Source organism: Hydra vulgaris, chromosome 09 (assembly GCF_038396675.1).
Source record: "Hydra vulgaris chromosome 09, alternate assembly HydraT2T_AEP".
Taxonomy (NCBI): domain Eukaryota; kingdom Metazoa; phylum Cnidaria; class Hydrozoa; order Anthoathecata; family Hydridae; genus Hydra; species Hydra vulgaris.
Window position 1 is genome coordinate 43,995,974 of NC_088928.1, and position 20,985 is coordinate 44,016,958.

Genomic DNA, 20,985 nt, shown 5'->3' on the forward strand with positions numbered 1-20,985 from the left:
TCATATATGCGTTTACTTATTTTATTATTAGTTTTGCTTTAAATTTTAGTATTTGAGTTAAATAATAGAAATATTGGGAAATAATCAGATATATCTGCTTTTAATATAACTTTTTGTATATTGTTATTGAAGACATCAGTTGTAATAATGTAGTCAATGAGAGTTGCTGAGTTTACTGATACTCTAGTTGGACTATTAATTTTTGCAGGTTATCACAGTTTAGTCTTTCCTCTTAAAGAATGTAAGAGTCGGTGAATGTTGAAGGGGAGGAAGTCCAACAATTTAATCTTTTGGGAAACTAAAAGAAACTACATTTCACCCTGTAATAAATTTTTGTTAATGATTTAATAATTTTTTTTTTGAAGGTAAAAAAGATTATCTTTTTCAGAAAAAAAATTAATAAACCATTAACAAAGATTTACTATGGGGGAAAATGCAGTTTTTCATTGATTTCGGAAAATTTACATTGTTGGACTTCCGCCCTTTTAACATTCACCTATTCATAAATGAATAGTTCGTTAAAAAAAATCCTTATACCAAAAGTGGCGTTATTTTCAACATACCCAATCATTTCATCTTAGGAAACCAGTTTCCTAAGATGAACTTTTTTAAAGGAACTCAAAAAAATTCGAGAATAACAGAAAAAAATCATAAAAAGAAAATTAAATTAAATTGTATCTTTAACGATTATACTAAAGTAAAAAGTAATACATAAAAACCATTTAAAAAAACAATAAATCTTTCCTATTTCTAAAACAGTTTGCTATCTTTTCGAATTTTTTGAAAGAACTTTTGCTCTTAAAATACCAAAGCTAAGCTCCTTGGAGAATAACTATAAAAAAACGCTTTCTCTTTATAAAAAGCCGCATCTCATCTTAAGCGTCTTAAAACATATCATCTAAGCCCTTAAAGGACGGCGGGGTATTTTTCCGCCCAGAAAAGTTTATTTTTAATTGCCACGTTAACAAATTTTGTCTATTTGAACTGCCATTTCAGAAAATCTTCTATTACCATTTAAGGAAGTTGTTAGTTTTAATAAATTGACAATGATATTGATAGTTGAAAATTTAGTTATTTTAAAGATGGTTAGGGTATTTTATACCCTATGCAAATTTTCTAATTTTTTAGTTAACAAATTAATAAATATATGAATTATGTTTAGTTTAACACTTGCTTGTGTTTTAGTAATTTTTTAATAAGTATTACTTATTATCTTTTTAATGAGTAAATTATACCATACATGCATTATATATATACAATCACTGTAACAACAATAGTGTGCTTATGTTGCATATATTTTGTTTTTATGTCAAAAATATTTATATTATTGATGCAAAATAATAATGTCTAAAATTTTTATATATTTTTCACATTTTTTGTTTGATAAACACTGAAACTATTTTTTAGAATAAATATAATTAATATCATGAGTCGCCCAACGAGAAATCCTGCAGTAGAGGTTAATAATATTATTTTTGGTTTAATAAATTCTCTTCAATTGATGATCAGCTGACGAAAACCTTACAGACGATGAAGAAGATATTATTACAGCTGACGATGAATCAGATGCTATCATCTCTGATGAAAGTGATGAATTGTTCAGGACATTTTAGATCAAAACATTATTTTAAAGAATGGTGACAAAATTTGGAGTGAACTTCTACGTGTAGATGCTGCTCAGCCACATGCACACGATATTATTTGACAACCAACTGGCCCAACAAAGTTTGCAGCTCAGGTTTGCGGCCAAAGTGTGGATACTGCCTTTAAACTCTTTATAACACCAGAAATGATTAGAATTATTGTCAACTGCACTAATGCTGAAGCATGTAAAAAAGACTAGAAGGATGGGTTGTCACGATAGTAAATGAGCTTTATGAGTTAATTGGAGTTCTTCTCCTAGCTGGAGTGTTCCATTCTAAAAACCTTTAGATTGATGGCATACCAATATTTTTGGCTTCAATGCAAAGAGATCGATTTGTTACCTTGCGACAATGCATTCGATTTGATGAGAGAAAAATAAGAATCCACGACGGTTTAAAACAAATTTGCACCTTTAAGAAATATAATGGAAATTTTTATTACTAAATGTTAGAGCAACTACAATTCAAGTGCATATCTTATTGTCGATGTGCAACTAGTTACATTTAGGGGATGTTGTCTATTTAAGATGTTTATGCGTTCTAAGCCAGGAAAGTATGGAATGAAGATATTGATATTATGTGATGCTGAAACCTTTTACCAATATACGGTTGCATAAACTTGCAACCGTATATTGGTAGAGTAAATGGAGTACGTGATATTGGACAAGGTTCACGAGTAGTTCTTGAACTAACTGATTATTTAAAAGGAAGGGGTAGACACATAATAGCTGATAATTTTTTTACAAACATTCATCTTGTACGTGGATTGCTAGGACGTAAAATTACATTCAATGGCACCTTTAAAAAAAATAAAGAAATACCAAAAAAGTTATTGCCAGCCTTACATTGATCAGTTTACACTAGCATTTTTGGTTTTCAAATGACTCTACTATAGTTTCTTATGTACCTAAGAAAAACAAAGCAGTAATATTATTATCAACCTTCCATCACATTAATGATATTGTTTTGGACCATAATGAAAAACCACGTGTCATTCTATGGTACAACAAGTATAAAGATCGAGTTGACATGTTAGACCAGGTTATCAGGTGCTGTTTAAGTCACCGAAAGTGTAACTGATGGCCATTTACAATGTTTTGTAATATTTTGGATATTGCAGCATACAATGCTTTGATTTTATTCTTGTCAATTCACCCAAATTATAAAAATGGGGCTTCTCATAGAAGTAGAGAATTTTAAAAAGAATTATCAAAAAGTTTTATTAAAAAACTTAATGCAAATGACAATCTTCCACAAATAGTTGCAAATAATAATCTTCGCCAAGTAATTGCACTAAATAACCTATTAAATCAAGGTCAACCAATTCAAGAGCAGCGCATAAAAAGATGCTATATGTGTCCTCGTGTTCATCACAGAAAAACCCGTCTAAAATGTGCATTATGTAGCCATTCTGTTTGCAAGGCTCATAGCAAAATTGTTTACAATAGTTGCCTTATTTAGAAGATAACTTTTGTTTTTATTTAAATGAATTCAAACATCACTTTTATTTAAAAAGCATTGAGAAAAATGATATTTTTGTTGAAAGCACACATTTTAATTTAAAAAGTTCAACATATTTTCTATAAAAACCTATATTTTTAGTTGGGGTAGTTTAGTACCCCAGCCGTCCTTAACGTAAATATTTTTTCCCGTGCCTAACTAGGTAAAGTTGCTTACCTAAGGGTAAGCAACTTTACCTAGTTAGGCACTTTAACATCTTAGAAAGTAATATCGATAATCGATAAAACATGGCTAACGAAAAAACATCTGACGTTTTATGCCGACAAACTAGTTTTAGGTGTATGTTTTTCCATTGTTCAACCGATGACTTAAAATACAATAACTTTTTATTTGTTTATTGCAAAAAGAAGAACCACAGCTTAACAATAGTACCAAAACTATTTGTTGAGATTTTAATTTTTAGAGATAATTTGATTCAAAAATTAAGGTCATTTTAAAAATTAAATATTTTGAAAGTATTTAGTGCTTTTTTGATTTAATAACAAAATCAATTATAGCATTACATTAATTGTTTGCATAATTTTGAATGGTAAGCGTTGATCACACAAAAAATATGCCTCCCACCAAAAAGTTAACTGTCAAGAAAAAAAAAAATTTTCCTTTAGCACTCGTCAATTTTCAAGACGGAAATTTAATTTTTAAAATTAGTTTATTTTTTTGCATTACGATTAAATAAAATATTTTTAAAAAGTACTGCCGCAGATTCATTATGTCAAAGGAGGGTCGTTTTCCAGTCATTAAAATTCCAATTACTATAGTTTTTATTATTATTATATTCTTAGTTTTGAATAATAACGATCTTGTTTATTTTTACTTTTGTAAAAAAACGGACGTGATGGAAACGTTAATGCAATTGTTATAAACGTTAAATCGCTAGAAAACGTCAAGTCATACAAAAAAAAAAACTCATAAGATTTGTGGTTTAAAAGTTCTTTAAATATTATAATTTGAACTAATTTAATTAATTTTAAAGATTATGATTTGAATTCCCACTATTTGTAAGATTTAAACCAAATAATTGTACTTACTTTATCTTTCTCTGAATGTGATATTCCTGTTTCCAACTAAAAAATATATATATATTTTTTTAACATTAAATTTTTTTTAAATATATCTTATGCACTATATAAATTTTTCATATATTAAAAATGTAACTTTTATTTAAATTTTGTTCTACCACCACAATAATTGAGTTATGATTTTCGTTCTACCACCACAATACTTAAGTTATGATTTTTATAAATTATATTGGGCTTTCAAAATTTAAAAAAAAATTTCAAACTTTAAAAAGCTAAAACTCAAGTTGTACTTTTTTTTCTCAATGAACTTTTTCTACTTTTTTTTTATTTTATTTAGAAACTTATATTGATACAAAAAAACTAATTGTTAATGATAATTGTAACCAAACAATGAGATTTCAATACAAGATAACAATAATTGCGATCCCACAAAAGTTATTAGAAATGAAAAACAATTGCTACTTTTTTGAATAATAATTATTTAAAGAAAGTGGAAATACCTGTCAAATATAAATTAAAAAAAAAATTTACTTTAATAATTTTTTTCTTTAACAGGTTTATTTCATTCATCTGTTTCCGCATCATTGACTTATCATCTAAAACCTGTTAAAAAAAACTTTGATATTTGATGTCACTTATCTAAACTAGAAATAAAAAAGTTTAACAGTCATTCATATTGTTATAAAAATTAAAGTTTTATTTATATTTTGAAAAATAATAAATTTCCATTTATAAACTTCACCCCTATGTTTATTATATAGTTGTTTCTAAAATACAACTTTCTTATTTTATTACTATTTGTTTTGTTATTTCTTATTTTATCTGATGTTTGTTTCTATGATGCAAAAATGAATATGGCATATAGAAAAATTTCAAACAATCATTAAAATTAAGATTACCTCATTAACAGTTGGTCGATTTTTAACTTCTTTGGCTTGAGATGCAAACTATAAAAAAAAAGCATAAATTATTTAGTTTTGTTTTTTCCTTAACCTATTTCAATACAGTGTTACCACATGGGAACAACAAAAAAGATTATTGAATAGTAACTGTATTTTTTTAACTTATTCATCAATATGGTTCATGAAATAGTACAATTTATTATTTTACATACAGATTTGACAGCTACGCAGTTATTTGCATGTGGTTGCAATGAAAACAAAACAAACAAACAAAACAAAAAATGAAAAAATGTAGTTTTTAGATTTATGCGAACCCATAATAAGGTAATTAAATTTTATGTTGTTATAAACAACATAAAATATAATTACCTTATTTACTGATGACGCAAAACTAACAACAGTTATAAAGAAACTATCAAACTATCAAAGACTATCAAACTCTTCAAAACGACTTGCCTCAAGAATGTCAAGATCCAGAGGCCAAACCTCGCAAAAAGCAAAAGTCTCCGATGGCAGTGTCATCAAATTTAAGGCCAACTACATATATATTTTTCTGAACGTTTATTACAAGAAAAAAAAAACTGACATTTATCATAGCGGAGCTCTGTTAGTTGCCATGATTGTAAATGTTCAAACATTTGTTATATATTACTTATATTATTATTATTTCAAAATGAGCTGGAAACAATTTCCAACGTTTAAAAGGTTAATGGCTCAAGACAAAATAGTGGTAGCTGATATGCTATTTAATCTATAGTGCTATGATACAACTGTCACCAAATAATGTGAATAAACTGACTGACAAAGAAAATCTGAACAAAAACAAACTTGGATGAAGACAATAAATACGATGTAATTGCATAACTGAAACTTCGTTGTGTACAAAATGTTAGTGATGAAAAGTTTTAAAGATAAAAACCATGAAGAACAACAAGAACATTAACAAAAAGGAAGAGATCAAAAGAAAACTCTAAACATAAAAAAAATCAGCCATGCTGGCAAAACTTCAGCCCGAAATACTCAAAATCGTATAAATCCCTAGGAGACCAACATAAGGAAAATTTGAAAGAGATAACGGAAAATAAAACATCTATAGAAATTTACAAGTTGATATTTGACAAAAATCTGATTAAAATGATTTTGAAAGAAACTAAAACTTGCATAAAAAACCATGGTTGCGGATTGACTATTAAATGCCTGAAAATTTTGATTAAAATATTTTTTTTATACCATGTATAATTGTTTGCTACAAGAAAAACTTTACTGGTCAAAAACCTTGATCAACCAATTATTTGTCAATAGATGGTAAGGATTAATTACTTTGAAGTTAAAAGATATATATTTATATATTTCAATAATAACAATAAAATTTCAAAAAGTTGTTCGAATAGGATTTTTAGATTTGGCCTTTGATTGAACATTTGAATAGTAATTTCATGAAATTTAGAATGTTTTCTAAAATCAAACAAGTGATACTATATTTACCGACATCACTTTATGAAGCAATTTATTCATGGAAAGCCTGTTAGATTTGAACACATATTGGATATTGTTAAAAAATGGAGGTGTAGGAAGTAAAAATTTTAGAAAGGGTAATTCATATTCGTTGAACAAATTTGGAAGAAAAGTTGTAGTTTGAGAATGACAAACACATTTAAAAACCCACAACCCATGTTGTATGTATATATAGACAATTTTTCACAAGCTACAATTTACTAAAAAAACCTTTCAGAGAAAGGAATATGACGTACTGGAACAGCCTAATATAGCAGAATAAGGTTTGAAAAAAATATTAAATTAATTTAAAATTATTTACCTGATAAAGAAATGAAAAAGACTGCAATTGGTTTTTCCTATTATGGTTTCAATGTAAAAAATCAAACTTTGAACAATTGGTCAATTAATGACATTAATTTAAATTAATTTTTTAACAAACAATCAGATGCTTTGTTGACTCTGTCTTTTATTTACCTTCCATAAAGACCAGTGTTCACAATCAGGAGTATTTATTTCAACCCCCTTTCTTCTGAAACACTAAAAGCTAAAAACGGCTGATCTCAGACACTTTTAGGTCGGTAGTTAGATCAGCATCACTAAATGCTGACCCTAATTCCAGGGGCTGTAATCAGATACACCTAATCGAAAATAAGGGAGCACCTAAAGAAAAAACTGTACCAAGAACAAGCTGAGCAAGTTACAAACCAATAAGCCAAATTAACTTAGATTGACTTTACTGTTTTCATGCAAAAATGGTGTAGTAGTAGAGTAAACCTACTAAGTTCAAACCCAACCCTCTATAAGTATTCTGCTAAACTTGGTTCTGCATACAACAATAAATAACAAAAAAGTAGTGCAGAGTAGTCTACTCAACTGTATTAGCCCGATTAGTTTTAAAGAAAAAGTAAAAAAGCTCTAGAAAAAGGTTATTTTTTTTTTAATTAATTTATTATAAAGTAAATACTATAAAAAAATTAAAAAAAACTAACTAATAGTGTTTGCTGTGTTTCTTCAAGAACGACTGGTGAAACAGTGCAAATAATGCATGTCCGAGCATTACCACCCAAAGACTTTTGAAGCAGTCTAGTGAGTTTTGAGTCACGATAAGGAATGTGACAACTGTAAAGCAAAAACACTTTGACTATTATTTTAGCTTTTTACAAAAAATAAAAACAAAAAATATAATACTGAAAAAAATAGCTTATAGTACAGGGTAACCAAATATTGATATTCTGGCATCACAAAAAAACCAAATTATTTAACTTCTCAGTAAGTTATTTCTTTTTAATAAATATAAAAACACATTAAATGTTATTATGTTACATTAAAAAATCTAATTTTTATTATATAAGAAACATTTCAATTTTAATTTTATTTTCTACTTAGCAAAATTAAAGTTTAATGTATCAAAATAATATTAAGCGTTCATGGTTAAACTGAAATGATAAACATAACTTATCAAGAGGAAGCGAAACTGTTATTTTAATTTTTAAAATTAATATATATTTAAAAATAAATGTTATACAATTTATACATTATATAATCTTAACTTTATATAACTTACAAAATTTTATATAATTTACTAATAAAATTTATTATATATAATAAACTTTACAAAACTTTGATGACTTAAAAAAAAGATTTAAAATTTTTATTTTTGTAAACAATCAATAAAAGTCAACTGTTGCTTTGTTTAAAAGCGATTTGCTAATATAAAAACATTTGATCAGAAAAGTCTACAAAGTTAATTCTTTTAGTGCACATTTGAAATTTTTATTCAGACATACATGGACACATACTTAAACTTGAATGTTCTCAAAACATTTGACAAGCCATGGTCAAGTTGTCACAACAAGAAAATGCTTTCGCATCCATTCCTGATCAAAACTGTAACATTTGTTTAAAAAAAAATTAAACATAAAATAAATAAAAAATTGGAAATACCTTTTGTCACCTTCACTAAGTTTTCTGATAACTACACCAAGTGACATCAAACTTGTATTTATGAAGGATGATTCTTTTAAACGAATACCTAAATTATAGCAAATAAAAATGTTAATATTAGATTTTTATTATACATAAAAGCTATACCTAACTATATTTAAAAGATGAAGAGTCAAAAAAATTAGTTAGAATCTATGTATCTGATTTTCTTGGGCAAAAAATAATAGATATTTTTGCAAAAAAATAAATATTAAGCAAACCTTATCATCATTACCTAAGCAATTGAACAATAAAATTAAAAAAAAAGAATGTGTGACAGATGCAGAAGAAAAGACAAGGTCAATTTAAAGCAACTACACTTCTTGTTTTAGCCTCTACATGTAGGTTATGCTTTTCTTTTTAATTAATTATTTGCATGACTTATTTAAAAAAAAAACAATTGAATATAAAGGGTATGCTACAATTAAATTAAGAACTACTCAAAGAGTTTCAGATAAATATATATATTTTTATACATTTTAAAAAAATATTAAAAAAGAGCATCAGTTGAAATGCAAATGTTTTTGATTAGATTATACTAACTGAAAAATATAAAAATATTAGACTCTAAATTATGGGATAATAATTTTTATTTTATGTTTTAAATTATATTTTTTATATATTAATTACATTAATATATTATTCATTTTTATTGTGGAATTTTTATTTGTTGTAATAATTCTTAAAATGGCATTCTATTACAATAAGAAAATATAAAACATTTCTTATAAGTAGTAAAAACTTTTGCAGCTCTTTTCCAAACTTTCTATCAAATAAGCAAATGTTGTTTATAAAAAAAATGGATAGCTAGTGTGAAAACACAAAAACAACGCTCATCTAAAGTATTTTTACAAAGAGCAATAAATGATGCATTTATGTATATATTCTTGTAACATTAACATTACAAACATACGATTGTAACAAGTATAAAACCAAATTTTGCATATACAAACAATTTTTTAAATGAATAAATAGATAGCTTGTGCAAAAACCAAAAGCTCTGGTAAGAAGCTGTTTTGAGGAGCAGTTCGCATGGCTTGCCATGTTCATTTTAGGAGAGCTTTTCTCAACTCTCATTCTCATTTAATCCTGCCACGGCCTATATACATATACATATATATATATATATATATATATATATATATATATATATATATATATATATATATATATATATATTATGTATGTATATATATATATATATATATATATATATATATATATATATGTATATATATATATATATATATATATATGTATATATATATATATATATATATATATATATATATATATATATATATATATATATATATATATATATATATATGTATATATATATATATATATATATATATATATATATATATATATATATATATATATATATATATATATATATATATATATATGCACACACACACACACATATATACATTTATATTATAAATTATATATGTCAATATATATTTGTATTATGACTTTTAAACTTTTTGTAAATAATTAATTTCCTGTGTCATAAATTGATGAACTTTTACCAAAAAGTAATGAAAATTGGTCTTATTCTGATTAATTTTTCGAAAAAGATCACCCACAACATAAAATTATTTTCAAAAAGAAAACACTACATTTAGAAAGCTGGTCACTGTACTTTGATGGTAAACATATTAGTCACCAAAAACATCAAGTGTTATTGTTGAAGAATAAACAAAGAGAAGTTAAGTTACAAGCACTAGATCTGCCAGAAGGAAAAGCAGACAAATCAGATCACTCTCCATAAAATTGCACAAAGTAATTTGCATTACTCTGTGCAATTATTGATGATGACAAAGAAAATGTATTACTTGCAAACAATTTCTCATACCCGTTCAGTCAATGAAGAAAAATATAAGCACTTTTAAAAAAACCTAATTAGCTGCAACTCTAGATTGCACTCACATGATGCAGTGCTACTATGATATTGACTTAAGCAATGATTTAAACTGGGTTGCCTGGATATAAACAGCTAGCGCAGTTTCAATTATCACTTTAACATCTTCATCACACTCCCTAGATTCAAAAAAAATTGTGCTTTGTCAGTCACAATAATTGTAATGAAACTGCTGAGCAAATAAAACCATGTTATAAAGAATCAAAATTTGTTGTATACTGGGGCAGAAAATTGATCTCTGCAGTTTAACTTTAATTGATTGTCTAAATATCTGGCTTATATCTGCAGCATATGGCAATAGCAAACCTCTTGACATTGTCTGGGGACTGGACAAGTCACCACTGATGCTGTTCTTCTGCAGCTCAAGTGTAAATCTATCATTATAGGAGTGTGCTTTGATACCATATCAAGCAACACAGGATGACAAAATGGAGCTTTTTAAGTAATGGAGAACTGAGAGAATTTAATGCACATGTAGACACCATATGCATGAAATTCTCTTGGACTATCCAATAAGCACAAAGTCATCTTTTTCAATACTGTTGTCATATTTGAGCTGATTCTTCTAATGATACTCTTTCTTTCTTTAAGACAAGGTCTAAAAACCCATTGTAAATGTAGTTGGACATCTTATTAACAAACTGAAGAAATATGGTGACACAGTTATTAGTAAGCTTGGTTTGAATATTAAATCCTCCCAATGACAACTCGAGTGTTTTTTGAAACAACTGGATGTGATAATAGTTTTACTAGCCCATTAATGAAGGACTTGCCTAAAATGTTGTAACATGAATAAGTGCTGTCTATCATCACTAAACCATAAATAGTTTAGTGATTTTATGACTGTACTGAACAGGGTATATTTATTATACTTATGTTTGGGATCAAGTAACCTAAATTTGAATATCCCAAAACATTTAAGAGCTCTTGACTATTCTTTGAAGTTGTATTAAAAATATAAAACTTCCATATTTTAAAAATTTAAATATAATATATAATATAATTACCTTGGGCTCCAGTTTGGCCAGCTCTTTCTGAACCAGCCAAGTCAACAACATTCTAGAAAAAGTTTTACAAAAACAAATAAAATTAACATATCAAATTCAAAACATTTTGAAAATAAAAATGTGTAAACAGTTACTAGCTCAGCAGCTATGATGGTACCATTAGCTTCCATACTGTTGTTTAGTTCTGAGATTTCTCTACTTTCTATAACCTATCAAATAATAAATAACTATACTTAAAAAACCACCATATTTGTAATTAAAAACAAATAATATAAAAATAAATTATATTCACACTTTTAGCCTTTTATGGAGGTTTTAAATCTCCTTAAAAGGAATAAGAACTTTTAAATATTCTCACTTTAAAATCAAAAACAAGGAATACAATAATAAGAAATACCAGTCTAAAAAATAATTAAGAAATACCAGTCTAAAAATAATAAGAAATACCAGTCTAAAAAATAATAAGAATTACCAGTCTAAAAATAATTAGAAATACCAGTCTAAAAATAATACCAGTCTAAAAGTTAATAAGAAATACCAGTCTAAAAATAATACCAGTCTAAAAATAATAAGAAATACCAGTCTAAAAATAATACCAGTCTAAAAATTAATAAGAAATACCAGTCTAAAAATAATACCAGTCTAAAAATAATACCAGTCTAAAAATTAATAAGAAATACCAGTCTAAAAATAATAAGAAATACCAGTCTAAAAATTAAATGAGAACGACTACTCCTTTCATTCATGTTTGTAATGCCAATTTTTCGATTAACTAAATATAAGAAAATATAGAAATATAAGAACTTTCTATATCATAATTCTGTGAAATTAATATATGCTCAATAACTTTTACTGTAGTTATTTTGCACATTTATTTAAAAACAAATCCATGAGGCACTTTTAAAATTTTTCTAATAATATTCAAAATTACTTAACACTGTCAAATTATTAATAAGTAATAAATATATTAGTAATAAATTATATATGATTGTTAAAAAATAGATTTAAAAAATATATAAAATGCTATGTTAGTGTTGCATGATAAAGAAGCTTATTATCAGCACTTTTTAGAACAATTAAAACCCATAATCCTACTGTATCAAAATAATGTCACTGTTAATGCATCAGTCCCCAACTTTTATGAAATCAATTCCATCAAAACATTCTTAGGTAAGAAGCTTAAGAAGACACAATCTTATTACTGGTCTTATAAATTTCTTTTTATCACTTAACTTTCACAATTCTGACACATTATCTTTACTTTTGTAAAGATGACTCTTTTGTAATTCTACTGAGCGACCAATGTATGGCTGATACGATGTCATCTATTTTAATTTTGCATTTTGTTTTTTTTTATTTGATTTATAACATTTTGAAAAGGAAGAAAGCTGGAACTAAAGAAAGTTGGAACTAAAAAAGTTTCTAAATTTGTATCATTTTTTCAAAATGATACAAAATTAGAAACTTTTTTAGTTCCAACTCAGTCCTTAAAATCAGGAACTAAACAAACTTTCAGCACATCAGTAATATTGGTTTTTAGTATTGATGCTACTGTACATTTTGCATCAAATCATAAAACCTTGACCATTATTTCAAATACACCAACAAGATGAGATCTTAATGGACCATTTAAGTGGCACTTGATTCTTTTGAAGATCTATTAACTTTATTCTTATCTAAGTAATAACAAATTTTAGTTCACAGATATTGTAAACTAATAGAAATTATCTGTTGATAATTACTTTTCATAATTTTTTACAAACCGAATTTGTTTCACTGTCCGTCAAAACAACAAATGGTATTCCTGTTCTGTTTACCAAGCAATAAAAAGCATGGAGGAATAAATTTGTATCAAAGTTTCTGGCACTTTTGAGATGTACTGCATGAGATAATAAAAAAAATTAACAAGCAAAAGTATCTTTAATTTCGGGTCTTCTTCATACCCTGCATAGTAAGAAAGGGTACAGCAAAACCAACACAAACTCTAAAAAATCCACATACTGGTTCTTTTAAGCAAATTCTTGATAGAAGTGCAATTGTTGGTTGACATTTTTTTATTTTACATTTGTCGCAATTTGATTCACAGATTTCTTCTTATCTTTGTCTTTGACCTAATATTGTTCTGATAACTTTGTCAACAGTTAATTAGTTCCCAGTAATCAGTAAGTTCCCGTTACATGATTTCCTTTGACGATTTTTAACTGTCAGTTTTGTAATTATATGACCTCTTGTCAAAATTATTCAATACTTAAAATTAAAGTCCAAGTAATACATGTTTTGCAATCGATTACAAGAACACAGTAAACCATCTTCATTGATTTTTGGATTTAAAAAAATAGTTTTGCATAATATTGATACCATGTTTTCTTTTTTAATGTTGTTATATTTATTTTTTAATCTTTCCTGTTTAGCCTTAATTTAATGTTTAGCTTTAGCAATAATGTACATTTTGACAGTTACTTATAAAGTGATGTATCCATCAGTTTATCCTTACAAGTATTTTCTAACATAAGAATTTATTTACATAAAGCAATTGAGCAGTAACTTCATTGCATAACACAAAATTCATCAACACATTCTATTTTACTTCAACGTGAGCCTCTTGCGTGACTTCAATGTAATTGTGTGGTCATTTTTCTTCTAAAGAATGCAAAAAAACTTGATCCATCATACTGTCATATTTAAACTCCTTCACTGATATTTAAACTCCTTCGCTGATATTTAAACTCCTTCACTGATATTTAAACTCCTTCACTGATATTTAAATTCTTTCACTGATATTTAAACTCCCTCACTGATATTCCTCTAGTTAGTAAACCAGCTATATAAACTTTTGTTGACACCTCCATTCTTTTAGTTCAGTTTTGATTAAATTAATCTGATACGGCCGGCAACAAACAGCCTAAACTTTTGACTTTGATTACTAATCCACCAGAAAACAATAAGACTATTACACCCTATAGTTACATATTTTTTCAAGCGAGCTTCAAAACTTTAACAATCTTCTCTACAAGTCGTAAACCAAGAACAGCTCAAAATAATTCAAGCCTTTGCATACTAATAGACTGCAATAACTCAATAACTCAACTAATAGATCGCAACTCACTCAAATACTTATGATGGGCAACTATTATACTTTTGTTTATTTTATACTTTATTAATCTTTTCGTTCTATGAATTAAAAGACACATCCATAAAAATGTGTATCAATCTATTTGCAACAGTTCAAGATATTTGCAGGCTTCTAGGAATGTTTATTATTTGAAGATATTTTAGTTCTTAAAACCATTGATCAACATCAAAAACATTCTTTTTAGGAATTTTATCCTAATTGAGTTTATCAACCCATAATTTTTGCATAATAATTTTGATGCAAATGATATAGGGTGATAAAGATACCAACAAGTCAAATGTTAAATTTTTTTTTTTAATTGTCCAGTATATAAGATACACAAGAGGCAAATTAAGCGATCACGAATTGCAATGGCAAAAGCTTGAAAGAATGTTACTTGAAACAATCTATAAAAATTATAAAAATTATAAAACTATAAAAATTGCTAATTTTTATATTCCTGGGTAAAAGTTTTTATGAAAAAGGTTTCATCAAAGTTTAAAAATGATGTTGATACAAAATAACCTGGTCAGACGAGTACGATATATAAAAAACATAATATGTATACAGGGCTCGAAATAGGCGTCGGACATTGGACATTGTCTGGCACTTGTCCGGTAAAAAACGACATCTATCAGTCATTTTGTCTGACATATATTTTATATGCATTGATTTTCTAATCATTTTAGTTGTTCCAAAATTATTAATAAATTCAGTATTGTGTATAAACTTTATTGTTTTAACAATTTATTTTTTATCCAAAACAAAATTGAAGTTGAACGTACGGCTACATAAACAAAATATGTCATTTTTTTGAGTTCATTCATTTTTTAAAAGACGCTAAAGCATTACAGTTTTTTTGAATTAAGTAGCCTGGTTTTTATCATTCATATTAAAACGTTGCAATTAGTTATTAATTTAAATTTATAGTTTTAGTTTTTTCTTTTTTTTTTTTATCCTATGGTTTTATAAATTTCAAAACAATATTTTAGCTTTTAAAACCTCTTTTAAAATTATTTTCTAAAAATTTTAATCTTAGAGTTTTTTTTAATGCTTATAGAAACCAGTACTTTTTACTACGCTATTTGAGTTGTTATGTAACATTTGATTTTGCACTAAAAAATTTCGCTATTAAAGTGTTTATAAAATTAAAAAGTTTGAAAAGATTTAAATACATATTTATATAAATGTAATTACATATAATATACTTTGATAATTTAAATAAAATGTGTTTATTGTAAACATTATAATTAATTTGTTACTTTATTTAATAAAGTAATAAGTAAATTTAATAATTTATTTATTTAATATATTTACATAGTAATTGATGTATTTAATAATTTTTATTTTTATTATACATTTTTATTACATATTAAATTATATATTTAATAATCACATAACTTATGTATTTAATATTTATGTAATAAACTATGTATTTAATAATTGACAAAGCATTTCGCATAATATAGTAATTTTTAAAAAACGTAATATAATTATATTTTCCTTTTCAAATTTATATATATATATATATATATACATTTATTTATACTTTCAAACACTTTAAAGATATCAATTAAAATTAACAACAATCGTTGTATTGCAAAAGTATTAATAAAAATTTCCTTACTTATTCCCTTTTGTACCAAATCCATTGTGCTTTCATATGAAATGACAGTGTGAGTTGTGAGATTTTCAACAACAACATCATTTTCAGAATTTGTTAAAATTTTAATGTTTTCTTTCTTACTTGCCAAAAGATCTGTTATTTCCTAAAATAAAACATACTATATATATGATATATTTAGAATATTAGTAAATATAAAACAAAATATCCATGAATCGATTAAAAAAAAGAAAAAGAAACAAAATAAAAAAGAATTATTTTAAATATTTAAAATCAATCACAAGTGCTAACTAACATATATAAACTTTCTTGATTCAATACAATATACAGTCTTTTCTGTTTAAAATTTAATGCCAGCGCACAAAAAAACGCTGGCAGGATGGTCATTTTTAAGTTAGCCTGCGCGATTTAAAAATTTCATTTTGTCTGCTATTTAAAATATAATAAAAATAACAAAAAGAATGCTTCAAATAAATACTAGATAAAATAATTTTAAAAAAATCTGGTAAAAAAAAGCCATATTTTATAAAAGTTAAACAAATTAACAAATTGCAATTTAAAACAAAACTCTTATATTTTTTCACAAGCGCTTTTTTATGTCAATATTTTGCGGGCATGTGAGCAAGCACAAAAAAACTTGAGCGTGAAAGCACTGGCTAAACGGAGAAGACTGAATACACAATACATAATTGCTTAAAAATTAATGATAACGTAGTAACAAGAAAGGGCAACAGTAATACAGCTGAATATAGCCAATACAAACTAATAGAGCTAAATTCTTTTAATACAAGTCATAAAAATTTCTGAGGCAGCCTTAATATTTTGAATAAAGTTTAAAATTAAAACCTTGTACTGAATGTGCTGAACATGAATGAAAAAAATTGAGTTTTATCTGAATTAAAGTTCACCAGCCACTGTGAGCCCCATGCTGTAGCAGAAGTGAGATCCTTTACAAGCTCAAATGCCCCTTCCAAGCGATCAGAGGGTGTTGGTTTCTTATCACGACAAGAATAAATGGTAGTATCATCAGCAAACAATGCCACCTTAGATGTGAGAATATCTGGAAGATTGTTAATGTAAATTAAAAAGAGTATAGGGCCAAGGATAGAACCTTGAGGAACCCCTGAAGTAACAGAATAAAAAGAAGAGTGTTGTCCATCGAGGACAACTTTTATGCTACGATTGGAAAGGAAGGATTCAATGATCTTAAAGATGTTGCTGGATACACCATAAGAAGAAAGCTTATGGAGAAGACCAGCATGCCAAACTTTATCAAAAGCTTTTGAAATGTCAAGAGCGATGGCCTTAACCTCTCCACCTTTATCTAATGCAAAGTTTTTAGCAAACAATTCGACTTTGTCTTTAGGTGAGGTGATAAAGTCTGAACCATACAAGAGAGGTGGAATTATAGATTTGCCCTTATTATTGATATTATTAAAGATTCTCCAGAAGTCACTAGAGCCTAATTTTTGAGATGAGATGCGAGATTTCATGACCTGAGAACAGCGGGTTTTGGCGTTAGACAAATCCTTTTTACAACTGTTTCTAGCAGTAATAAACAGACGTCTGTTTTCTGGAGAATTGTTTTGCTGATAAATATGGAAGTAACGGTTTCGATTGGCAATCGAAGCAGCACAGTGTGAGGAAAACCATGAAGGAGAGCGAGGCTTGACCTGGAATCGTCGAGAGGGAATAAAAGATTCCATGCCAGCCTGAATCCACGAAGTTATGTAAGAAGCACAATTGTCGACAGGAAGACAAAAGATTTCTACCCAAGGGCCATCACAAAGAAAATCACGGAAAGAATCCCAGTCAGCTTTACTGTAGTTGTAAGAGGTTCGATAATAGGGGGATTCAGGTGATGAAGAAGAATGAGATATTAGTTTTAGAGAGATCAAACTGTGATCAGAAGAACCTAAGGGTGAATGTGGAGAAACTGAGCACTGACTAGGATCAGAAACGAGACATAAGTCGAGTAGAGAAGGTTGATGATTCGGGTTGTCAGGAAAGCGAGTTGGAAAGTTGACTATTTGAGTTAGGGATTGAGAAAGGCAAAAGTTGTGGGCTTTAATGCCTGCAGAGTCTCTGAGCCAAGCCATTCAGAGTGGTGAGCATTAAAGTCACCGACAACAAATATATTAGCTGATGGATAAAGAGAGAGAGCTTGGTCAATATGATCAGAAATAACGTCAAAAAGAGTGCAGTCTTGAGATGAAGGAGAGCGATATAGAACAAAGAGAAAGGCAATAGAATGAAGTGGTGCTAAACGAAAGTACATGAAAGAATAGTCTGTGGATTCAAACCTAGTTTCACAACAAATGGGTGAATTCTTACAAATGTAAATGCCGAGGCCAAGCATGTGACTATTGGAGTCTTTACGAATTAGAGGAAGATAACCATCAACACTAAGATCACAAGATGAGACAGCCGAATTCAAATTAGTCTCACAAAGAGCAAGTAGGTCTGGTGAACTTTGCAAGAGATAAGACTCAACAGAAGAAAAGTTACTTTGAAGACCACAAATATTAGTGAATGATAGGTTTAAAAAACTTGGTGATGATGATGGTTTTTTGTGTTTTATAGTTTTTGGTACTTTATTCATTTTTAAATTAGATTGAAGAACTTGACTCAAAGCATAGATAGTACTCAGAACACCGTTTAATAGCCCAAGCAATTGCCTCATTACTACTAATAAACCCTAAGCCGTAGCAAAGGACTCCAAATGTGGCCTCCGCAATGCACATCAAAAGTACAAACAGGGACACCATCCATGTGCAACATGGCACTGTTAATACTTTGATATTTTTCAGCTGTTGATGGAATCAGCCTCTCTGAGAGCTACCACAGAGTTCGGGAAACCTGACTACCAGCCGGCCTCAGAACCATAAAACTGAGTTTTAGAGCTGTACCCTCATTAGGAGATAATAATGAATTGCCTAGTCATAAAAACTGAGACACAAGCAAAACCCATGCATTTAGTCAAGAAGATCCAGCATTCAACATCCTAAACTGGAAACAATGTATTAAAAATACATCTGCGCCAGCCTAATAGATGAAGAAGGGGTGCGAGGCCTAGGAGGCCTTCTACAAGACAGTAGCCGGGTGCATTTAACATCTGCCCAAGATGAGTATTTTTATCGAGACACCATCTCTAGCCTTTACTCAACCAAGAGCCCCAAGGCAGGGGGTGTTTTTATGATGAAATGATGATGAAACCTAAGTAAATGTAAAATAATGCATTTTAGTAGGTATAATCAAAAACTATACTAGCCTTGACTACGATCATAACATAAGAATTCGAACTGAAGGTTCAGATTCAGAAAAAGATCTAGGCGTTATGACATTTACTGATGAAAAATACAGCCAACATATTAATTACTGCACCAACAGAGCTAACAGAATGCTAGTTTTGACTAAACACACTTTTGAATTCTGCACCACCGCAATTGCTGAAATATTGTATAAAGCCTTTGTTCAACCGCTTCTAGAATATGTGGCAACAATGTGGAATCCATCAAAAAATACAATATAGCAGTTCTTGAAAAAGTTCAAAAAATAGCAACTCAAACAAGAAGCCTCTCACATCTAAGTTATGAACCACGATAAAAAAGGTTTAATTGCTACAATGCAAGAAACTCATAGATTTAATCGAGTGCTTCAAAATTGTCCACGGTTTCATTCAAGTTAAGTGGTGTATATCTACGTCAAAAGTAATAATAAAACCTGATGAGTTAATAGAGCAATCTGCAGAAGAAATCCCATTCAATTAAAAAAGGAATTAATAAAAGAATGTTGTTCATTGAGAGAATTTCATTCTTAATAGAATAGCCACTGTATGGAATCGTCTTCCACTGCCTATCATGCTACCTACATCAGTAAAAATATTCAAAAAATGATTAGACAAATATATTAGAAGCAAACATTAGTCACCGGCTGATATAGAGCGTGCTAATTACACACTCTCGTTTAACATTATAAACATTTAAATTATTTTGATTGTTATTTTGTTAAATTTCAGCAATAAAAGTTATTATCATTATTATTATTAAATCAGAAGTACAAAAGTATAAATATTTATGTAAAAAAGATATAAATTTCCTTAAAATATATTGTTATTAAAGAAAATTAAAAAATTGTTTCGGCTATTTAAAAAGAGGGAAATGGAAATAGCTAAAAAAATTTGTCAGAAATATTTATGCAAATTATGCTATTGAAATTAAAACTTCTCTCACAACCTAATAAAAACCAAGGTTTTCAAAAACAGAATATGAAAGTATATATCCCAGTGATTCAAAAAGATCACTTCTCCATATACCCGCCTCGTATGTATGGTCTTGTTAAAGCTCACAAACCTGAAAAAGTTTATCCTATGAGAGTAGTTATATCAGCTATCGACACATCTAATTATAGAATATTGAACAACTTAGTACAAAAAATACAACTTGTCTTAAACAAAAATTAAACATGTCTGTAAAATTCTTTTGATTTTATTAGTAAAGCAAATTCATGGGTTCAAGTTTCATTTGATGTAATAAACCTGTATCCATCAATACCATTAAAGGAAGCCACTTTAATTCTTGTAGGCCAATTAAATAAAGATGATTCCTACAAATATTCCACCAAGCTTACTATATCTGAAACAAGACAACTCATAGAGCTTTGTTTATGCTGTTCTTATTTCCTGTGAAACAACGAAATCTATGAACTTGAGAATTCTGGTCCTTCAGGTCTTTCATTCATGGTCGTA

The 20,985-nt window shown here is 27.8% G+C and overlaps 1 protein-coding gene across 1 annotated transcript; it reads right to left on the reverse strand.

Moving 5' to 3' along the window:
• Window positions 1-1,928: 1,928 nt before the first annotated feature.
• On the reverse strand, window positions 1,929-20,978 carry LOC136085501 (uncharacterized). Its single transcript, XM_065806815.1, has 11 exons — window positions 20,945-20,978; window positions 17,147-17,298; window positions 16,242-16,383; window positions 12,207-12,274; window positions 11,637-11,711; window positions 11,503-11,554; window positions 8,527-8,614; window positions 7,572-7,701; window positions 5,083-5,130; window positions 4,715-4,786; window positions 1,929-2,054 (listed from the first exon to the last, which is right to left on the reverse strand). Exons 1-11 carry the CDS (start codon window positions 20,976-20,978, stop codon window positions 1,929-1,931), a joined length of 987 nt encoding a protein of 328 aa, XP_065662887.1.
• Between the last annotated feature and the right edge of the window lie 7 nt (window positions 20,979-20,985).